The sequence below is a fragment of the Euleptes europaea genome, chromosome 4 (assembly GCF_029931775.1).
Source record: "Euleptes europaea isolate rEulEur1 chromosome 4, rEulEur1.hap1, whole genome shotgun sequence".
NCBI classification, from domain to species: Eukaryota; Metazoa; Chordata; class Lepidosauria; order Squamata; family Sphaerodactylidae; genus Euleptes; species Euleptes europaea.
Window position 1 is genome coordinate 85,096,212 of NC_079315.1, and position 21,981 is coordinate 85,118,192.

The following is a 21,981-nucleotide window of genomic DNA, read 5'->3' on the forward strand; positions in this document are numbered from 1 at the left end:
GAGTGGCAAATCCAAGGCAAAACCCTCCTGTGCATAAATGACCAATAAGCCCCCATGCAGAGGTATGAGAATTTGGATGGGGGGAAATGTGCATCCAGAGAGCGGCAAATCCAAGGCAAAACCTCCCGTGCATAAATGGCCAATAAGCCCCCATGCAGAGTTTTGAGGATTCAGGCGGGGAAAATGTGCATCTAGAGAGTGGCAAATCCAAGGCAAAACCTCCCGTGCATAAATGGCCTATGGCATCCCCAGAGGAGTTGCTTGGGCAGCGCCCGGGCTTGGCTGCCCTCTTCCCCCTGCCCAACCCCGGACGACAAGGACGGGCCAATCAGAGGGCAGGGCGTGTCCGCGGGCCTCTCTCCGCTTCTCCCCGGCCGAAGCAGCCGCTCGAGCGGAGGGAGGAGCGGAGGGGGGGGGGAAGGCGTCGGGGAGCGGAGGCGAGCGCGCCTCTCGCCACTCAGACAGACAGACAGACGCACGCCGCCTCTGTTTGTATACAGCGCGCCTTCCAGCCGGCACGGCGCTCTTCCCCCCCCCCCCGCATCCCTCTCCCTTCATTGTTCTCTTCCCTGCGGCAGGAGCAGGCAGCCAAGAGGCTGTCACCGGCCCGCGGTAGACGGAGGGGGGAAGAAAAGCGGCACCCGCGCGCCCTGCCCAGCACATCCCCGGAGCAGGCGCTTCTCCTCTCCGCGGGCGATGGTCGACTCGTGGCAGCGCTTCGTCCGGGAGCTGCGGTCGGGTCTCCCGGGATATCCTGACTATTAGGCGAGGCAAGGAACTGGGCGCAAGCAGGGAAGCGTCATCCCCCCCATCTCCTGCTCTTTTTTGGGGGAAAAGGACAATTTGTGTTTTTTGGGCACATTATTTTATTTTTATTTTATTTTTTGCCGAGCCGCCAGGTTAGAAGGATCGCCTCGGTCCCGCCTTCCATTTCCAGCCGGCTCAAAACTCCTCTCTCCACCTTCTCGGGATCGTCCCTGGGGGGGAATCAAAGGATCATGAGACGCTGGGCGGCCGCCTGGTTTCTGCTGGGCTTCAGCCTGGGGACCCCGCCGTTTGCCAGAGGTGAGGGTCGGCGCAGGAGATCAAAGGGAGCGGGATGCTGGGTGGGGGTGGGCGGGTAGGGGTGGCCATCCGGGGAGGGGGCGCCCTGAGCGTCAAGGGAAGAGCGGTCGTCGATTTCCCGATCGGATTGGGAAAGTAATCGCAAAGTCGGCCCAAAAGTGAATTAATGGGGGCGATGTTGGATTGGGGGGGGGGCGAGAAGAGGAGAGGGAGGCGCGCGGCGGGATACTGTCAGCAATGCCCCAGCTGCTCGGACGTGGGTGTTTTCTCGCCTGCCTTTCTTATCCCTTTAATCAGATTTGTGTGTCATCCGCCCGCAGACATCTTCGGTAAGATTAAGCCAGGGACGCTTGATAAATGCAAGGCAGGGCTTCAAGGTAAATCTAGATGAGTGGACCGGCGAGAGGGGCTGAGAACATAGCCGTCATCGGAGGAAGCAGCTGCTCTTGCCTTCGCCCCTCCCCATTTATTTTTATTTATTTTTAAGGGGGGATTATTTGACGGGCAGGGACTGGGTGCCGGGGATCCAATGGAACCGTGGACAAATGCGGCGGTGGCTTTCAGGAATGAACGCTTCTGCTTCCCTCCCTCCTCCTCCTCCCCCCCCCCCGTCTCTAAATAGGACACTCTCCGTCGGAAAGGTGCAGCGAGGGAGGGGGAGAAAAAACTTCACCGGCCATTTATGCATTTATGTGCCTTGGATTGGCCGCTCTCTAGCTGCGCATTTCCCCCATCCGAATTCTCCAAACTCTGCGTGGGGGGGCTGATGGTTGAGTTTGGAGGACCCGGGTGGGGGCAAGGTGCATCCGGAGCGGGGCAAACCCAAGGCACAACCTCCCAGGCAGAAATGGCCGGCCGGCCTCCTTCAAGCACCGCCGCGGGAGCTTTCTGGGAGACCTCGGGCCGATCGCGTCCTCTCAGCATAACCCGTTGGGCCGGGTGGGTGAAAACGGGGATGGGGGCAACCCAAGGGGCCGCTCCGGGGTCGTCGGATCAGGTGAAAAGACGCGCTGGGTGCTTAGGAAGGAAGTGGCCGCAGGATAAGGTATCCCGGCGGAGACCTCAAGAGAGATCCAGCCGTGGGGCAAGAGTGGAGCGGGGCCGTGGCTCAGAGGTAGAGCGTTGGCCTGGCACGCAGAAGGTCCCAGGTTCCATCCCCGGCATCTCCAGTTAAAAGGGACTAGGCAGGTGGGTGATGGGAAAGACCTCTGCCTGAGAGCCATGGAGAGGGGCCGTGGCTCAGTTGCAGAGCATCTGCTTGGCATGCACACGGTCCCAGGTTCCATCCCCAGCATCTCCAGTTAAAGGGACTAGGCAGGTGGGTGATGTGAAAGACCTCTGCCTGAGACCCTGGAGAGCCATGGAGAGGGGCCGTGGCTCAGTGGTAGAGCATCTGCTTGGCATGCAGAAGGTCCCAGGTTCCATCCCCGGAATCTCCAGTTAAAGGGACTAGGCGCGTAGGTGGTGGGATTAAGGTGGTGGGAAAGAGCCCTTCCGGAGAGCCGCTGCTGGTCTGAGTAGACAATACTGACGCTGCTGATGGGCCAAGGGCCTGGTTCAGTAGAAGGCAGCTCCATGCGTACGGCAGGCAGGCAGGCAGGGAAGCGCAGTGGTTTCGGCGTCTCCAGCCTTTGCCCTGATCACGAGAGCGAGGGGCGGCAAAAGTTGGGAGCTTCGTCTTGGGGAGGCGAAGGCCTCGTCGCGGGAGGAGGCTTGCCGGGCGGGCAGCGGGAGGGGGGCCGCTGGAGAGAGCCCGGGGTCGTGAAGTTTGGTCCGGCTTCGAAACAACTGGCGGGGGGGGGGAGAGGGAGGCGGCGAACCCCCCCCCCCACACACACACACACACTCACTGCCTCTGCTGCGTAACGCTCCAGAGGCTCGGGGAGAGGATAAAACGCCCCGTCGGGCTTCGCAGATGGATCGATGCTGTCTGAGCAGAGGTTGCATCTTGCCTCTCCCCCCCCCCCGCTTTTCAGTTTCGCCCGTCTCTGAGGAGAGGGGTGGGGGGTGGGGAGCGAGACGGCGCGTCTGCCCCCCAAGCCCTCCTCAAGCTCTTTTCTCGCCCGGGGGTCGGTTGTTGTGACGGCTGCTCGCTGGTTTTCCGTCTGGCTCCCTTTCCAAAATAAGGACCCCCCTTCCCAATACAACAATACATGTGGGATCTATCTATCTATCTATCTATCTATCTATCTATCTATCTATCTATCTATCTAATTATTGTTTTATATCACAATAATTTGCATCATTCAATAACACTGTTATATGATATAAACATTATTTCTCTTAACCAAATAACTAATTAATACTAGTATTTCACTGACTCCCCCTCTGCCCTCCTCTCTCCGTTTGATAGCTTAATTATCCCCTTTGCATTTAAATTCTAATTCACTATAAAAGACATTTCTTCTCTCAATTACAGTTCTTTTAATCCGAATCAATAGCCGTAATAATGTTTCGGCTTCTCTCGTTTGGATTGGATCGAAATATCACCTGTAAGCCTTCCCAGCTTTAATTCGTTTTCGCAACGTATTGGCCGTGCCTCCCCTTCTCCCACCAATCCTGTGTTCTCCTTTAGATTTACTAATGCTGTAAGAATATATATATATATATATATATATATATATATATATATATATATATATATATATATATATATATATTTCTTCACGGAGATGGTGCTCCCCGCCTTCCCCCTTCCAGCCCGCCGCCGTCTCTTTCGCTTTGGGCAAAAACACACGGTCGCTTTCGCCTCCTTTCTTCCCTGTTCCAGTCAGGGTTCAGCCAGGATCGAACACACAAACGTGTTTTCTGATTCCAGGATCACCGTGAACTGAATTTATAACCAAAGATAGGTTAATTGAATGTGAAAAGTTGCTAACTTGTATACATATTGATGTTTATGCTGAAATTACAGTAGTGGATATTTGTAATTATCAGTGGCTGTGTACGGAGTATTATTTCCTTAAGCCTCCAGGTAATAGCTGGAGATCACCTGCTATTACAACAGGTCTCCAGCCAATAGACATCAGATCACCTGGAGAAAATGGCCACTTTGGCCATTGGACTCTATGGCATTGAAGTCCTTCCCCTCCCCAAACCCCGCCCTCCTCAGGCTCCACCCCAAAAACCTCCCGCCGGTGGCGAAGAGGGACCTGGCAACCCTAGACCAGCCCCATAGGGGCAGCTCCAGACGCCCTGGTATTCCCCCAGTCCGAGCCCCCAACTGTTTTGCCTACTCTCCTCATGCCGCTCCAGGTAGGTTCCAAGGTGGGAAGCGTGCTGCCTTGCATCCAGCCAATAGCTGTGTGAGTTTTGGAAGTGCAACCTGCACCTCTGCACACTGCTGCTAAGATCCAAGGTGGTGGCAGCATGGATCTAGAAAGTTCCTGCCCCATCACCAGCGCAGTCTTGGACTCAGGTGGTAGCGCTGCAGGCTTGGAAGGCGCCTCCCTCTCGTTACTCATGTCACCACCAGCCAGGTCTAAAGTGGCAAGTTCTAGAAGCAGAACCTCTTTCATCCTTGCCGCCACATGTGGCCCGGGTTCCAGAGCAAAAGCATAGTCACCAATATGCTATCACCTGTGCTGCCTCCTTGGACCTGCTGGCATCAACAGGTGTGATCCAGGAAGCTCCTCCCAAACCCACAAGGTTGGTGCCCAGGTTGAAGATGGTGAGTTCCATATGGAACTTCTCTGGAACCGGCTGCCTTGAATCCTGCCAGTGTTAGCAATAGTGATGGGGGCGGGGAGATGATGACAATAGTTTAAATATGGTTGGTGATATTCACTGTGCAACAAGTATGGAAATTCAAGGAACCACAAATTCATTTGAATTTGTTATTAACATTCACTGACATTTTTCATATATACTGCAATATTACAGTTTTTCCACGGTTAACCATGGAAAAAACTACTGTGAAGGTTTTATGTGTGAAAGGAGGCAAGTAGATTTGTAGAAGTACTTATAGCTGAACATTTCCCCTTTTCCCAGCCAGCATGGTATAGTGGTTAAGAGCGGTCAACTCTAATCCGGAGAACCAGGTTTGATTCTCCACTCCACATGAGTGGAGGGCTCTAATCTGGTGAACCGGGTTGGTTTCCCCACTCCTACACATGAAGCCAGCTGGGTGACCTTGGGCTAGTCACACACTCAGCCTCACCTACCTCACAAAGTTTCTGTTGCGGGGAGGGGAAGGGAAGGTGCTTGTAAGCCAGTTTGATTCTTCCTTAAGTGGTAGAGAAAGTCGGCATATAAAAAACCAACCCTTCTTCTTCTTCTTCTTCTTCTTTGTCTAAAAATGTTTTGGGACATGCTTAAGAACCCCAAATGTATATTAAAGATGCTGGTCAGGAAGCTTGACAGGAAATAACAAAGGTGTTCGAATTATTTTTGTAATTGCACTGACTGTTTATTTAGAATATGCCGCCTCTTCAGAGTCCTGTTCGAGATGGCTTACAATTATAACTATACTTCACTATATCCCGTTAGCTCCATTAAAAATATCTAAATTACTCACAAAGGTAATTAAAACAGATGTCAAGAGGATTATAAAAGCCAGATCCTATCTCCTATCTGGTGATAGGAGAAGTGGATATTACTCAAGTAATTCTCTTTGTTATGATCATACACATCCCTTAAGGCTGTTCCCTCATTCATGTACATGAGTGCCCAGGGTTATAAATGCAGTGAAGTTGAGGGAAGTTAATGGCACAGTATTTTATGTAGGTATTTAAAAATTGGTATTGTTTAGGGATTAAAGACATACCACTCTTTCCAACTGTTTGGCATGAGACTGGCATGGACAGCTGGTGATGGGTTAACCAGTCCCAGATTTTGTGTAATTCCTCAGAAACAAAGGACTTGGCAGCCTGCTCTAAGGACAGACCGCATTTTCCCCCTTTTGTCCTTCTTTAGAAAAACTCCTTTGGGTAATTGTTCCAGTGATAGGAACATTAATAGTAAAACTCAAATGACTCTTCACATCTTAATTTATAAATGTACAAGAAGCAGGATTTTAATTAATAATGATAGGTCTTTTTCAGGGTTAATTGCCTTATTGGAAGGTGTATGTAATGATTCTTTAGTGTAGCATACATAATCCAAAGTCTACACCTGCCTAACATTTCATTTACATTTGTACTGAATTTCCTTTAATTAATTTTTTCCCTTTTTTTTGAAAACTAAACTAATATATCAGTTCTACTACTCTGGGGTGCTCTCCAACGCCAGTAACCTCTGCACCGGAGTACTAAGCATGTGATAACTCCAGTACCTGGAGTTTAAACTTTTTAAAATTACTTTTTTGGGTAAAAGTAATTATGATGAGAGAAATAATAAAGTAACTAGAAAAAATGAAAGCAGGGAGATTCTCTGCAAATTTACTCATAATTAAGTCTCATTGTGTTTAATGAGTCTGAGTAAGTGCAAACAGATTTTCAGCCTTTGTTGTTTTTAAAAGTAGTGACTTTCCAAGCAGCTTTTCACAGTTAATAATACTGAATTTAGCTAGAGATCTTGCTTTGGCCTATATTCTGCTATAGTTTGCAGTCATTCTACATAACTGTGGCAAAATATAACTTGAAAGGTCTGAAAACAGTTCAAGCTCTCTTGCTAGCCAAGTACAATAAAGGACAAGATGGTATGCTAAATATCTCAATATAACTTCGGTGTACAAAATATCAGTTATTGGGTACTGATATTCCAATACTCCACTCTGCTGGTTAATATCAGTGTTTATTCATAATGCACATTTTAAATAGCTGTGGTCTTTTTTGGGAAGATTGGAATGCAGCATTAAAAATTTTAAGAGACTTTTCTGCTCAGAATAGTTTATCAGTTTGAAGCCTTGCTAATGAAACATCTACCAAGGGCAACAATATCTGCTGAATCTTTTTATTCACAGTTTGAGTACATATGATGTTGCCAAACAGAGCACAAGTACTTTAAATTTTCAGTGATTGAGAGTAAATATTTGTTATACTTTTTCTTGTATTTCACAATGCCACACCTTACTCAAATGTTTGGAATCTTACATAGCCTGCTGCTATAGTCAGAATGAGTGGCATGTTCCAGGTATTCAAAGAAATGTCAGGAACAAACTATGACTGTTCAGTTCTATCAAAAATGACCAACTGGAAATGTCAAAGAGATTTTGAACTTTCTGTTTCGGAGAACTGTTCATGACAATATACCATTTCTGTACAATTCAATGTACCTAGGAATAATTGTTCTCTCTGTCCTTTGTGCTGCATTTAAATCTGTTTCCTCTGTGACCTCATGTACACCCTTAGGTAGCATATTGTAAACACCCTGTTGCAGCTCATTAAGTAATCCCAATTCTGTATGCTCATTAATGTAGGAATGTATGGGTTTATTTTTTTAGAGAAAGTTCTAAATATTTACATGTATGGGTTTATTTTTTTAGAGAAAGTTCTAAATATTGACATGTTGACTTCTGTTAACATTATAATATAGTCAACATCAAATAAAACCTGTATAGTCTGTAATGCACTGAGAACCAAATACAGTAGAAAGTAGGAGTCCAGTAGCACCTTAAAGACTAACACAATTTCTGGCAGGGGATGAGTTTTCCAAAGACACTATAACTCATGGAGTTCATAATGAAGATTGGTTCTTGGATCCAGCAGTAGCTTATACTGATGGAAGGGATTTCCATCAGTGCAGCGTGGCTTTCTCTGGGCTGGAACTGAAATTGAGTCGTGGGATTTCACCAAGTCACCCTCATCAGTTTTGTTCATTTTTTGTTGTTGTTAACATTTTTAGAAGAAACAAAGAAAGTACAACAGAAAGGGCAGATAAGGTGAAAGTGAATAGAAGGAAGAAGGGAGAAATATCAACATAAGTGAAAACAGAGGTATTATGATTCAGATTGCAGAGTTGTGTTCATGGAAATCCCATCCCTCAGTGGAAATTAATGCTGGATCCAAGCCCTTGTTCTCATTTGTAAATATTGTGTTGGGTTGTCAGTTTCCTTTAAGTGTAATGGTAAGATTAGTCCAGGATCCAAAGAACTGCATAGTTAGGTTTGCATCCCTAACAAGGCTTTGTTCAGGTTTCTTTCCCCCCCTCCCAAACAGCAGCCCATTACACCAAATCATTTTAAGGCACGTGTGTGGAAAGTGCTGTCAAGTCACATCTGATTTATGGCAACCCCATAAGATTGTCAAGGCAAGTGATCAAGCAGAGGTGAGTTGCCATTGCCTGCCTCTGCAAAGTTTTCCTTGGTGGTTTCCCATCCAATTACTGATCCTGCTTAGCTTCTGAGGTTTGACAAGATCGGGCTATACTATACCATTCCACATGGTTATATACATTCATGAAAATAAAGGTAAAGGTTGTCCTCTGTGAATGCACCAGGTCATTACTGACCCATGGGCTTGCATCACATCACGACATTTACTAGGCAGACTACATTTATGGGGTGGGACTCACCAGTACTGAGTACCACTACCTTTTGGGGGGGTCTTTCAAGTCCTTTACCCCCAGCAAGCTCATTTTACTGACCTTGGAAAGATGGAAGGCTGAGTCAACCTTGAGCCGTCTACCTGAAACCAACCTCCATTGGGATCAAGCTCATGTTGTGAGCAGAGCTTGGACTGCAGTACTGCAGCTTACCACTCTGCACCATGAAGCTCCTTTTACACATATACATGGTTACAAATGAAGAAGAGTAGGTTTTTATACCCCACTTTTCTTAACTTTTAAGGAGTCTCAAAGCAGCTTACAATCACGCTCCTTTCCTCTCCTCACAACAGATACCTTGTGAGGTAGGTGGGGTTGAGAGAGTTCAGAAAGAACTGTGACTGGCCCAAGGCTTCATGTGTAGGAGTAGGGAAACCAACCCGGTTCACCGCTCTTAACCATTACACCACGCTGGCTCTTGTGCTGTCCTATTAAGTTCAATGGGCCTGGCTCCATAGTTAGTGAGCTAAGTATTACAGTCCAAAACCTTTGAAATGCATTTTGTAATATGGGAGTCTGCTATTCAAATGGAGGAAAAAAGTTTTAAAATCATTTGGGAATGTGTAAAGCCTTGGGTATGCTAATGTAGCTGTTTTAATCCTACTTTGCAGGACTGTTATGAAGGTAAATGAGGCAAGAAGAGCAAAGTACATGCAAAAAGAAATATCTAATATTGTAATGCATTCCATATGCAAAAAAAAATGCAACTATGAATGAGGAATTCAGAATGGGGCTCTCATGTTTTCATGTTTTGTAAAGTTACCATCAGTACCAAAAACTTACATTCTAATGGTGAGGTGTTCTCTCAAGTTCTTTGTATTTCACGCTGGAGTATAAGTACTGTATGTGCCCATATAAGAATAAGAAAGTCAGACTTTCATACACCTGGGAGTCATTAAATGAAATATTAGATTATATGATGATGTGAAGTCTGGGCATTATGCTGAAAACAACTTTTGGCTCATTCTAGACAAGTTTGAGGTTTGGCTCTATTAGTGAATGTGGTGGTTGGAGACTGCAAAGGCTGAATTGCAAAGTTGTTTATTTTTCAGTTTAAAATGGAGGAAAAAGAATATTAAAGAGTCAAACCACTGAACTTTAAAAATAAGATAAGGGCTGGATTTGGCAACATTAAAATGGCAGATGAATCACTTGGATTACTGGAAAATTGGTCACAATGTAGAGTATTTACAACGGTTTCTTTACGTTCTGTTCACAATGAAAGGCGATGGAATTATTTTATTATATGGCTTTTCATCTACTAGAAGCAGATCAATAACATCCTGAAATATATCAAACAAAACTGGCTTCTTTATAAAAAAAGATGAACAAAAGTGACTTTAGATCTTAGCAAGATAATGGAAGGCTCATTGGGTATGGAATCACCACTATAGGTTTACTGCAAGCACTTGTATTTGCTCCTTTTTATATTACTTCAGCATGGACTGGTCATCTCATACATCATTATGGTGTGTGGGGGGATGACTAGAATTTACATGATAGTAGGAAAGAAGAGGCAGGCCTTACCTCAGTAACACAATATGTAGTTGCATGAAGTGCCAGTTTCCACCTCCAATATATTCAGGTACCAAGGATCTCAGGTAGCAGAGCTGAGAAAGAACTCTGACTCAGGGCTAAACTACACATTACAATGTATGTGATTCCACCATGGGGACTCACAGCCATATTGCAGCAGTGAGTTCCTTGCGAGAACTCCATTTAAAAACACTGTGGATGCCAATCCAGATTGGGACCACAGCACAGGGAGAACTCTCCTGCCTTCCTCCTGAACCATTTTCCTGAGCTGAAATGGCATGGGAGTGTTATTTGCCCCATCTGGGGTGCTCCATGTGCACTGAATGGGGCGAATATCCCCCTCAGTGCCATCTTGGCTCAGGAAAATGGCATGTTCCCTCTTGCTGCGGTCTCAGTCTGAATATGGCCCCCCATGATGCTTTTAAATGGAGTTCCCCCAAGGAACTCGCTGTGTACTATGGCTATACGTCCCCATGGTGAACCTGCACATATTTTAACATGTAGTTTGGCCTTCAAACTCTGGAGAGCAACTGCCAATCTGAGTAGACAGTATTATGCTAAATGGAACAATAGTCTGCCTCAGTCCCATATGATTATGGAGAATACAGCAGTGGGGGAAAAATAGCTGTGCTGTTGCCAAGAGATTCTGACAGCTTTGGTTTGATTTCTTTAACAACACAGCTGTAGCAAGTATTGACGGATATAATTCAGAATATTGTGTTACTAATCAAATTAGCATATGGAAATAGGCAGACAGAGGTTTTTTGAACATGTGCTTTTTCATGCTGAAACAATCTTTGCTACCTGTTGCTATGTTTCAGCCTCATTAAATAATAATGGTTCTGTTCAATCTGTGTCTCTGTTGTCAGAGTCAAGCAGATCGTTCTATTAAATCTTTATATCAGGTACTTTGCCCATAATTATACTTTGCAGGATCTTGAAATGGTTCTGATACCAATACATATTTTCCTTTTCCAATTGAATTTTCTTTCTAGTAGTCAAGAAAACAAATTCATTAGTCATGTATTAAATTATTGAAGCCCCTTGAGAAAAAAAAAACTTAATGAGGGTGGGATAAAAAAAAAAGATATCTGTGCTGCAGTAGCAAGTCTTCCAGCGGTAGGAAAAGTGAGATGACCTAACAGCTCTGTCCCAATTTAGTTTGGTATGATTCGTTCTTTAAAGTAACAGCTTTCAGCTGTTATTTCTTTAGCTGTCTGTTCTATGACTCATGTTTTGATCCAAATGCCATTATACAGAACAATGTCCTGATTATCTGTCTTTCTTTGGGCTAAATGGACAACTACTTTGCATATTTTTATTTTATTTTAACCACTCAACTTTTCTCATTAGGTTACTGGCTAAAATGTGTTGTTGCTCTCAGTAAATACCCTAATTTAGTGGTTTTTATAGTGCTATGAATTCACAAAAGATAGGCTTGTATATACATAACTCATAGAATTTTGCAGTGCTTTTTTGGGTGGGGGGGAGAGGTGTTGATACTCACATATAAAGTTGTACCAATTTCTACCAATTCCCCCTCAGGACTTGAAAGACCCCCCCAAAAGGTAGTGGTACTCAGTACTGGTGAGTCCCACCACGAAATCAAAACACAACACTGGAATTTTGGTCCTAAGAATACAGTGTTATATATCCAGCTGTTGTTGTTGTTGATACTTGATATTGACAGAATAACCAAAGATCTCATTAGTGAATTCAATAAAAATATTCCAAATGGATGCTTTGTAGGGTGAACTCTATGGTACTGTACGCCAATGAGGTCCCTGTCCTCCCCAAGCGCCATCCCCAAATCTCCAGTAGTCTCCGAACCTGGATCTGGCAACCCCACCTCCACTGGTGGCCAGGGGGGATCTGGCAATACTAATGCCCCTTCAGAAGTAATTTTATTTATTTGTTTGTTGGCCACCTTTCTCACTGGGACTCAAGGCAGATTACATAGAGTGAGTCTATACAATCAATAGGAACAGACAGTCAATAAACAAATAGGATTTGGGTTGTAGGACCAGCCAGAACACTGAAAAACAGAATTGAAGCAAAGCTCAAGTGTTAACATGACACATTAAATGATGCAAGATTACAAGGTAGGATCCAATTTACAACAAACTATACTGAGTAGAGACCACAGACCATAATAATGTGTTCAAGTAACTTTGTGAATCATTTTCTATAGTTCTACCCTGTGGCCTGCATAGAAAAGCCCTTTTGAATAATTCAGTTTTGCATAGTCTGCGGAAAGCCTTCCTGACCTCCTCAGGTGGACCATTCTACAATTGGAGGCCACAACAGAGAAGTTAATGTGTATGGGAAGTTGTTGATTGTGCCCATGTTCAGGTTTGTATCTGTACAGATGAGCAAAGCTGTCATGGTGAAGCATAGGGAAAGAGATGGTCTCATAGATATGGCCATGAAGGGCTTTGTATATGATAGCCAATACTGATGGTCAGCCAGAAGAGTACTACCTTCTGGCTGCCCATCAGCCAGCATGTAGTGGTTAAGGGCGGTGGTTTGGAGCTGTGGACTGTGATCTGGAGAACTCTGTTTGATTCCCCATTCCTCCACATGAGCGGAGGATGCTAATCTAGTGAACTGGATTTGTTTCCTCACTCCTACACGAAGCCAGCTGGGTGACCAGGCTTGGACTAGTAACAGCTCTCTTAGAGCTCTCTCAGCCTCACCTACCTCCCAGGTTGTCTGTTGTGGGGAGGGGAAGGGGAGGTGATTGTAAGCTAGTTTGATACTTCCTTAAGCGGTAGAGAAAGTCGGCATATAAAAACCAACTCTTCTTCTTCTACCTGCAGTATAGGAGTAATATGCATGCTCTATCTAGTTCCTGATAATAGCTGAACTGCGGCATTCTGCAGCAGCTGGAGTTTCCAAATTGATTTTGAGGGGAGACCAATGTAAAGTGCATTATAGGGGTCTAGTCTTGATATCATCATGGCATGGATCCAGATGTCCAAATCAGCCATATCAAGGCCATTTTTTGGGAGCTAGGCTGAGTTGGAAGAAAGCCTTTTTTCAAACTGTATTCACTTGCTTCTCTAGCAATAATGTTGGGTCCAGTATACTGATTTAACTGATTTAAAATGGGGAAAGTGAAACAACGCTGAGAACAACAAGAAGGAGGAGGAAAGGAGGTTGATGTTCTGGAAACATTCTGCCAAACTGTGTTTTATTTATGTCTTCTGTGGCACATAATTCATTATTTGGAAAAACAGAACATCTCCAAATAGGTTTTAAATTATAGGCAACCAGAGATTGTAATAATCAGAATTTCAGTCCACTTTGTTTTTCATACACAGGCAAGCCAGAGCGCAGTAATTTTTGGCTGTTTCTAGAATGGAGTGATGTGACTCGGGATGAGAGAATTTGAAAGAGTACTGTAGCATTTTTTTTAAAAAAAAAACACTTTAAATTGATTCTGTCAATTGCATCTTTCTAAAAAGATTCAATGACCACACAGTCCCAAAACATATAAATTTAGAGTGGATTGTGAACTACTGCTTCTTCAGTATTTGTCATTTTGTAAAATGCCTGTATCAAAATGTTTTGGGTAGGGCACGAATGAATATGAATTTTCCACTGGAAGTCATAGATGATGAGATTAAAATAAAGTCATAACATTTTAGTTGGCGTTAGGAGAAAAGATAAAACTTTGTCTCTAGCATTTTTAGAGGTTGAAAGGCAGAAATACATCAGGCCAAACTTATGTGACAAATAGCAATAACTGATCCTGAGGGTGTTTTTTTTTTTTTTTTTTTTTGCTGTTTCAGGAAATGTACTTGTCTGAAGCTGATGCAAATCAATGCAAGTAGAGTGTATCATCGGGACTATTTATTTGACATAAAGTTAGAATTTCATATTCATCCTGTTACTTCCACTAGATTTGTTTTCAAGTAATATAGTAATCAAAATTTGGTCCATAAAGTTAGACCTACATTTGAATGTCGATTAAAATGGAGCAGAGGTCGAACAGATAACCAGGCCTTTGACTGCTTTTATAGTAAGGCCATGCACAACTAGATAGTTTATGTGGCGTGAGCCTCCTGCTACCCACCTGAAAATGGAAAATAGTTTTGCTATTTTTAAAAATTTGGTCAGGATAATAAAAGCTAACCTATTTTATGGTTCCAATTAAACTGACTTTATTCGTATACATTTGCCTACTTTCTATAGAGGCCGCCATTGTTCCTCCTGCTGAAGGATGCTGAATAAGAGTAACAATGCAAACGTCAACTCTTATTATCTTTGCCTTCCTTCTGCTATTTAGATTCTTCCAGCAAGTGTTTCAAATATCCTATCCACATATCCCATTCATCTGCACGAATTCTGAAAGTATCAATAGTTTCCTAACCCATATTTTTCCATAAAATACTTTGAGATCCCCAGTCATGTATTCTAGACAAGGAGGCAGATTTTGTGCAAATCTTTATTGTATTTATGTGCTGAGGACAGTTAGATTTTTAAAAATCAATATAAAACCAAGGCTGGTTACAATATAGATTGACAGCGCATTCCTGAGGATGAAAGTCCTCAGGAGGCCAGGAAGGGACTGTGCCGGCATTGGGCCCCCCTGCTCCAGCGCCCGGGCTACTTATGCCATTGTGAGTGGCCTCAATGCTGGCAGGGAAGCCTGGACCCTGGGATGCCAGCTGGGCCTTCCGCCGGCATCCCACCAGCGTAAAGACCTGTGCCTGCGTTCCAGGGGGGTGTCCCAGGGGGCATTCCCGGGGCGCAGAGCTGCCTGTAAGCAGCTTCCTGTCCCCATTCAGCCCGGAATGCTGGCGGGGAGAACGGTGTTGCCATGCCTGCTTTTTAGGCTTGGGGGGGCGGGTTTCGGCGGCCGTAAAATGGCTTTGGAGGTGCTGAGGCGGCACCTCGTCTATGCCGTCCCTGGATGCCAAAAGGTAAGGAATGCACTGTAAAACAATTAAAATAACTGAAATTCTATTTGTCTGACTGTGTACACATTCTCCTTGCTTCTGATGTGCAGTAAAATTCTCGTTATCTCTAGACAGAAAGCTTAATGAAGGTAATTAGTCATTATGTATAAAGTGGTGGCGTCTGTTGCCAAAGTCAAACAATTGCCACAGCTATGGATAGTCTAAAGAAACTGATTTGGGTTTAAATCTGAAGGATTCTCAGATTTGTTCGTCTCTGCTATAAATTTACATTTTTCATAGGCTTTGGTCCTATATTGTCATATTAGGTGTTCAAATGATGGCATGAGTACACTTCAGCTACCCTTCAGACTATGTTAGGTAACATCTTGAAATCATTTAGAGCTGAGACTACACAACTATTTTCTTTCATTCGAAAGCTCTGAACAGTTGACAGTTGGGCATGGGGGTAGAGAAGACTCAAGAAAGAGGTTCAGTCTAGCATGGGTATGTGTATTATTTCTGTTGCAGTCGTTCTTTCAGACTGTGCCACCCACATAGATTCTGTTAGTCCCTTGTCTATAGTGTACTCTTCCTTTGGATATGCCCACTATTTATTCTCATTTTCCCATCTGTCTTTAAAAATGAAAATGATATGTACACTTCTTAGTAGAACATATTGAAATTACATAATGAGATCAAATAATTTATCAAGCGTGTTAATATTTGCATATAATTATGAAAACACAAGCACACAAAACCTTTGTTTTCCCTTATAGGTTTTGCAGGTACCATTAACATTTGGAATTCTAGAGAATGTACATTAGATGTATAGGATTTGGTCCAGTCAGCCTGTTTCACTCAGTCTCACCCAATTCCTCTCTTTACTATAGCCCCAAGCATGCATGTCCCATAATTTCCAGTACAACATTTTTTGGTGATCAAAGAGAATCTCTCCTTCCTTTTTGACCAGCTTTAGAGATGGCTGGATCCAACCCTTAAAAGAAAATTAAATGAAACTGCAGAGGGTTTTTTTCTGTAGTTCACAGAGAAAATATATTTGTAAAGGTAAATGTAGTCCCCTGTGCAAGCACAGGGTCATTACTTACCCATGGTACCCCATATCACAACGATTACTCTGGAAGTGTGCGGTGGAACACCACGCCTTCTTCCAGTTACACAGACTGTTTTACAGGGTTTGCCACGGCCTTCCCCAACTGTCTGCACTTTATTCTCAGCAAGCTGGGTACTAATTTTACCGACCTTGGAAGGATGGAAGGCTGAGTCAGTCTTGAGTCGGCTACCTGAAACCGACTTCAGTTGGGACTGAACTCAGGTCGTGAGCAGAGCTTCGACTGCAGTATTGCAGCTTACCACTCTGCGCCATAGAACATATATTTGGGTGGGACATAATTATATATTTATTAATTTGTTTGCATTATTACACATTATTACACTGAAGAGGTATTGAATTTTTCTCTCTCTTTCTTCCAGGGAAAGACAACTTTAGAAAGGGCTTCCAAACAATGTTCAGAATTTGTACACTGTGTCAATGCTGTATTTTTGACTGCTTAACTGTGCAGTTACATAAATCAACAGACTCCTGACTACAGTAACTCTAAATAAGACTGCACTATAGATAAGTTACATTATACCCATACATAAATTGCTCAATGAAGTAAGTATAGCAGTACAGAACTGCATGTAATGCTACATCATAAATGTGGAGAAGAAACTGGTATGGTATGGTTAACTTGAAACCATAGTATACATTTGGACTGAAGTAAAGTCTCACTGAAATCTCAAATCACATAGTTTCAAAACTGAATGTAGGTTTTTGATAACAAAAATAGGTATTCAAAAGCATTTGAACAAAAGAGTCATTTTATTGAATGATCACAGTTTCTAGTTTAAAAATGGGTGAATGGAATGGAACATTTGAGTTTATATTGATTTGAGTATCTGCCACATGGAACATTTTACTCTGTGATTGTGACACATTAGGTCTGGTTCATTCAGTTTCTTAGTTTATGCACAGTGATTATAATTTGATGGTGGTGGTGGTGATGGTAGCCTGTAAATGTCCCTACCATGACCGCATAGCCTTATGAAGTATATCCACAGAATGTTATGCAACAGGTTTAGGATTATTAATTTGGTCCCCTTAAGCAGGAGGTCTCTATACCTACAGTTGTGTATCTGGTGGGTACACAAGTGTCAGTAGAAAGGAAGATGCAGACTCCTCAAAGGTGAAGACAGAGGCATAGACTTATTTTTCCCTCATTTATTGTTTACTTTGGTACCCAGGAGACTTCAAAACCCCATACTCATACCATCTTCTCATAATATGCTAGTCTGAGCTCTTCTTATCAATCATGAGACTGGTGGTCTTGTTCATTAGAGTTGCAGGTGTGCGCCTGTGGCCTATGGACTTTTTGCTTTCTCAGCAGTCATCAGTATATTTGGGGACTTCCAATGATGAGTTTCGGGCTAGAGTTCTAGGGAAAGTACTGGTTCGGGGGTGGGGGTGCCTGTCCCTTCTTATGTACGGAACCCAGTCCTGTGCAATCTGGTTCTCATGACATCTCAGTGGTTGATTATCTTAATTAAGTTGGCAAAGTTAATATCCCTGTTGACACATCTGGTTCTGGGCTTCTTCAGCTGCATTCACAGATTATTTCAAAGCTATTGGAACAATCACACAAAATAATATCAAAAGTACAGCAATCCATGCTTCTCCTCACCCCATAATATCATGTAGGATCAAACACGATTGAAGTCATCTGGTGGGAGGAGTCTTCTGTTTTAAAAATCCACTTGGACAAGTTGCCTCCCTCAAACAAAAGTTTTCTTTCAGTATTAAGAGGTGCTTCCCCAGTGTTTACAGCTACTTGTGGTTAGATGTTCCTCATGGAACACACAACAACCACCCAATGCTGTATTGTTGCAGTCTTAGCAAAAGCCAGAATTTCTAATGGTAAACTATACAGAGTCTGAATCTGAAATCCATTTTGTTTAAAGATGGATGCTGTAACTGGGACAATTAAGGACCAAAAAAGTACCAGATTAACAAGGATATGTAAAATATGAAAAGTTGCAAATTCAAGGATGCATGTCCCAAGTATAGTTGGCCCATGTGCTTATACTTCCTACTGTTGTAAGGAATAAGGTCACCTATCTGTAGGCAAATGTTGCTTTAGTGCCCACAGAAAACATACCACTCCTCAGAATCACTGGAGAGGCATGTTTGTCTGTGCTTCAGACAAACAATACAGTTCTATGCAGAGCTACAGCTAGAAGAAAAGTTGGTTTTTATATGCCAACTTTCCCTTTTTAAAGGATAATCAAACTAGCTTACAATCCCCTTCATCTCCCCACAACAGATACCTTGTGAGGTAGGTGGGGCTGAGAGAGTTCTGAGAGAACTGTGACTAGCCCAAGGTCACCCAACTGGCTTCATGTGTAGGAGTGGGGAAAACTAACCTGGTTCACCAGATTGGTATCTGCCGCTCACTTGGAGAAGCAGGGAATCAAACCTTGGGCTAGTCACAGTTCTCTCCGAACTCTCTCAGCCCCCCTGTCTCACAAGGTGACTGTTGTGGAGAGGAGAAGAGAAGGCAATTGTAAGTCGGTTTGAGACTCCTTAAAGGCAGAGAAAATTGGGGTATAAAAACCAACTCTTCTTTTTTATGAGCCCAGAGAAAATCCTTGTGATACAGGCAAGGTAAAAGCAGCACAGCTCATTGCAATTAGTTGGTACATCCTACTCTCTGTAAAGGTAAAGGTAAAGGTCCCCTGTGCAAGCACCGGGTCATTCCCTACCCATGGGGTGACGTCACATCCCGACGTTACCAAGGCAGACTTTGTTTGTGGGGCGGTTTACCAGTGCCTTCCCCAGTCATCTTCCCTTTACCCCCAGCAAGCTGGGTACTCATTTCACTGACCTCGGAAGGATGGAAGGCAGAGTCAACCTTGAGCCAGCTACCTGAAACCCACTTCCGTTGGGATCGAACTCAGGTCATGAGCAGAGCTTTTGACTGCAGTACTGCAGCTTAACACTCTGCGCCAAAAACAAAAGAGATTCTTGCAAAGGGTGTTATGCCTCAAAAGACTCTTTTCAAACACAGTGAATTCCTACTATTCCTTGTGGAGTGATACTGCCATGTGTAATCCCATGTTTACTGCTGAACTCTTTGTACCAGTTCATACCATTGGAATGAAATGATTTTTTTAAAAATGCCTGGTAGAAACAACAGTTTTGTTTTGCATCAAAGTGTCTTACACAGGCTTATGTAGCAGCCATTTATCGCATTTCCTGTGGCAAACCTGAAAGAACACACACCAAAAGGTTTTTACACCGATCATGGGCTGGAGGTGGAGAGGAGGTGTGGAGACAACAATGTTTCCAAGAAAGGAAACCATTAGATTAAATCACAGCCAATCCAAAATGCTTATGTAAGACAATTGATCTGCTGTCCTCATTCACATAGCAAGTGTAGCCAAATCATGAAAATGGTGACTTTAAAATCCTTTCCAGTAAGGAAGTTGTCAAGGTTACAGACAAGGTTGGCATTATATTCGGTTTATTTTGACCTCTTGTCTTTCTGGCATTAACACTTGTGCTTGTTCCTTACTTGCATTTGTTTTATGTATGAAACAGAAATACGCTCCACGTCTTGACTTTGAGTGACTTACATGATAGCCGCCTCCACGCCTGCAAATGAAGCAAAAGCTTTCAAATAGTTTTCAAAATGATTAGCATTGTAGTGCCTAATGGAGAAGCACTAAGACCAGCTGCAATGGGAGTACAATTAGAATGGGAAGCCTATGCAAAAAGACTCTCGCTGTGACAAGCTTTGAAACTGGCTTGCGTGCAATGACAGGTTAAAACGGAAAGTAAGCGCTTGCTTATTTTGCTATGGCTCATTATTTTATACACCATTAACGGCTCACTGACTTTCATTTGACTCGTGTAGTTTAAATATTTCAATTCACATTCTAAAATCCAGAGTCTTAATCATTAGGGTGAGTTGCAATTAAAAGTTAGCTGTGTAAATTTCAACTTTTTTAGCAGAAATGTTAAATAAGCAGCACATTTTCAAAAACTAGCATCATCATATTTGAACTGATAAAGCTGCATGCGCCCTCACCCCCCCTTTAGTTCAGAACTGTTTCCCTGGACTGGCAGCCACGTGTGCCCAGTTGTACATGTGGTTAAAGATATTCTTAGGGTTGACAACCTCCACGTGCTATTTAGAAGAACACAATATGGTGCTGGAATAGTTATTCAGTATTAGAAAACAGCACTCTTGCTCACAAAATTAATCAAAGGAAATTTTCAAAATACTAATAGACCCAATCATACAATGAGCATGTTATAATCAACATATAAAACCAAGGAAAGAGGTGTATCCCTCACACTTATATAATTAGTACATAGTAATAAACATATAAGGCAAAGAAAAAAATGTTTCCCTTACACTTTTTATTACTTTTCAAAATCAAGGAGTATTGAATAACCGGAATTTCTATAAACCTATCCCATCTGATCCTACTAAAACAATTGAAACTATAATAAAAACAGTAGTCCAGGAAGGGTTTGCTAAGGACTATAAAGACTTGAAAACAGCAGAATATCTCATAGTTAAATATCCAAAAGTACCGAACTTTTATACTCTCCCAAAAGTGCATAAATCTTTAACAAAACCACCAGGACGTCCTATCTTAGCAGCGATAGGCTCCCCTCTGGAAACACTGGTTAAATTTATGGATCATCACTTGCAGCCTTATGCTACCGCAACAGATTCATATTTAAAAGATACAAGAGACTTCATATGTCAAATAGAAAACCTTTCCATACCTGCAGACAGTGTTTTAGCAATGTTAGACGTTGCTGCACTGTATACTAATATTCCTCTATCTGAAGTGAGAACGATCATTGAAAATAATCTAGATACTCGCACAGAGAAGAGACCACCTACCCATTTCCTCTTAAGTATTTTGGATACCATCTTTGAAAAAAAATTACTTTAGATATAAAGACCAATTATTTTACCAAATTAAAGGCGTAGCAATGGGCGCTTCCTGCGCACCTGCAGTAGCAAATATCTATATGAATGAATTTGAAAAAACTTTTTTATATTCTAATGAGGATTTTGCAGCACATATCATTTTCTACCATAGATATTTAGATGATCTTTTTTGTATATTTGATTCAGAGGAATATTATCTGCACTTCAAAGAGTGGATTAATACATTGGATATTAACATAAAATTTATAGGACAACATCACTACAAACACTTACCTTTTTAAGATGTGGAAGTTTATAGAACAGAAAGGAATACTCTAGTGGTAAAACCATATAGAAAACCCATGGATTGTGATGTGGGTCTTCACTTTGCATCTTTTCATCCAGGACACCTTAAAAGAAACTTACCTTATAGTCATTTTTTAAGACTCAAAAGGAATTCTACGGAGAAAACCCACTTCCAAGAAGCAGCCAGTAAAACTACCATCGCACTTTTTAAAAGAGGCTACCTTGAAAGTGTGGTTAATGAAGCATACCACAAAACAATGAATGAGGATAGAAGAACTTTATTGCAAAAACATAAAGAAACTAAAAAAGAGGGAAATAGTTACTCATCCTTACAACATAATGCCCTTACTAGCCAAATAAAGCAAATTGTTTTAAAACACTGGCATCTTCTACAAGATATCCCCGGCTGCAATGCTCTTCCGATATTTGGCTTGAGAAATGCTCATTCCCTTAGAAATCATTAGACTAGGTCGGATGTTCTTCAGCGTCCTAAAACACCCCATGTTAAAGGACATTTTAAATGTGGACACTGTTCCTTCTGTGTATATAGCCTGCTAGTTAAAGAAGTAGGAGCTACCTCCTCCAATTTCAAATATACCCTTCACCACTAGCAATTGTGAATCCCACCACGTGGTCTACGCAATCCGGTGCAGTTGTGGTCTTTTATATATAGGAATCAC

General features: G+C 42.8%; 1 protein-coding gene across 1 annotated transcript in view; it reads left to right on the top strand.

Annotated features, from left to right (window-relative positions):
- Positions 1–988: 988 nt before the first annotated feature.
- EDIL3 (EGF like repeats and discoidin domains 3) overlaps positions 989–21,981 on the top strand; it is a 294,133-nt gene continuing 273,140 nt past the window's right edge. Inside the window, exon 1 of the mRNA XM_056847986.1 lies at positions 989–1,065. Coding sequence (XP_056703964.1) covers positions 999–1,065 — 67 coding nt within the window. The 5' untranslated portion in view covers positions 989–998. The remainder of the gene's footprint in view (positions 1,066–21,981) is intronic.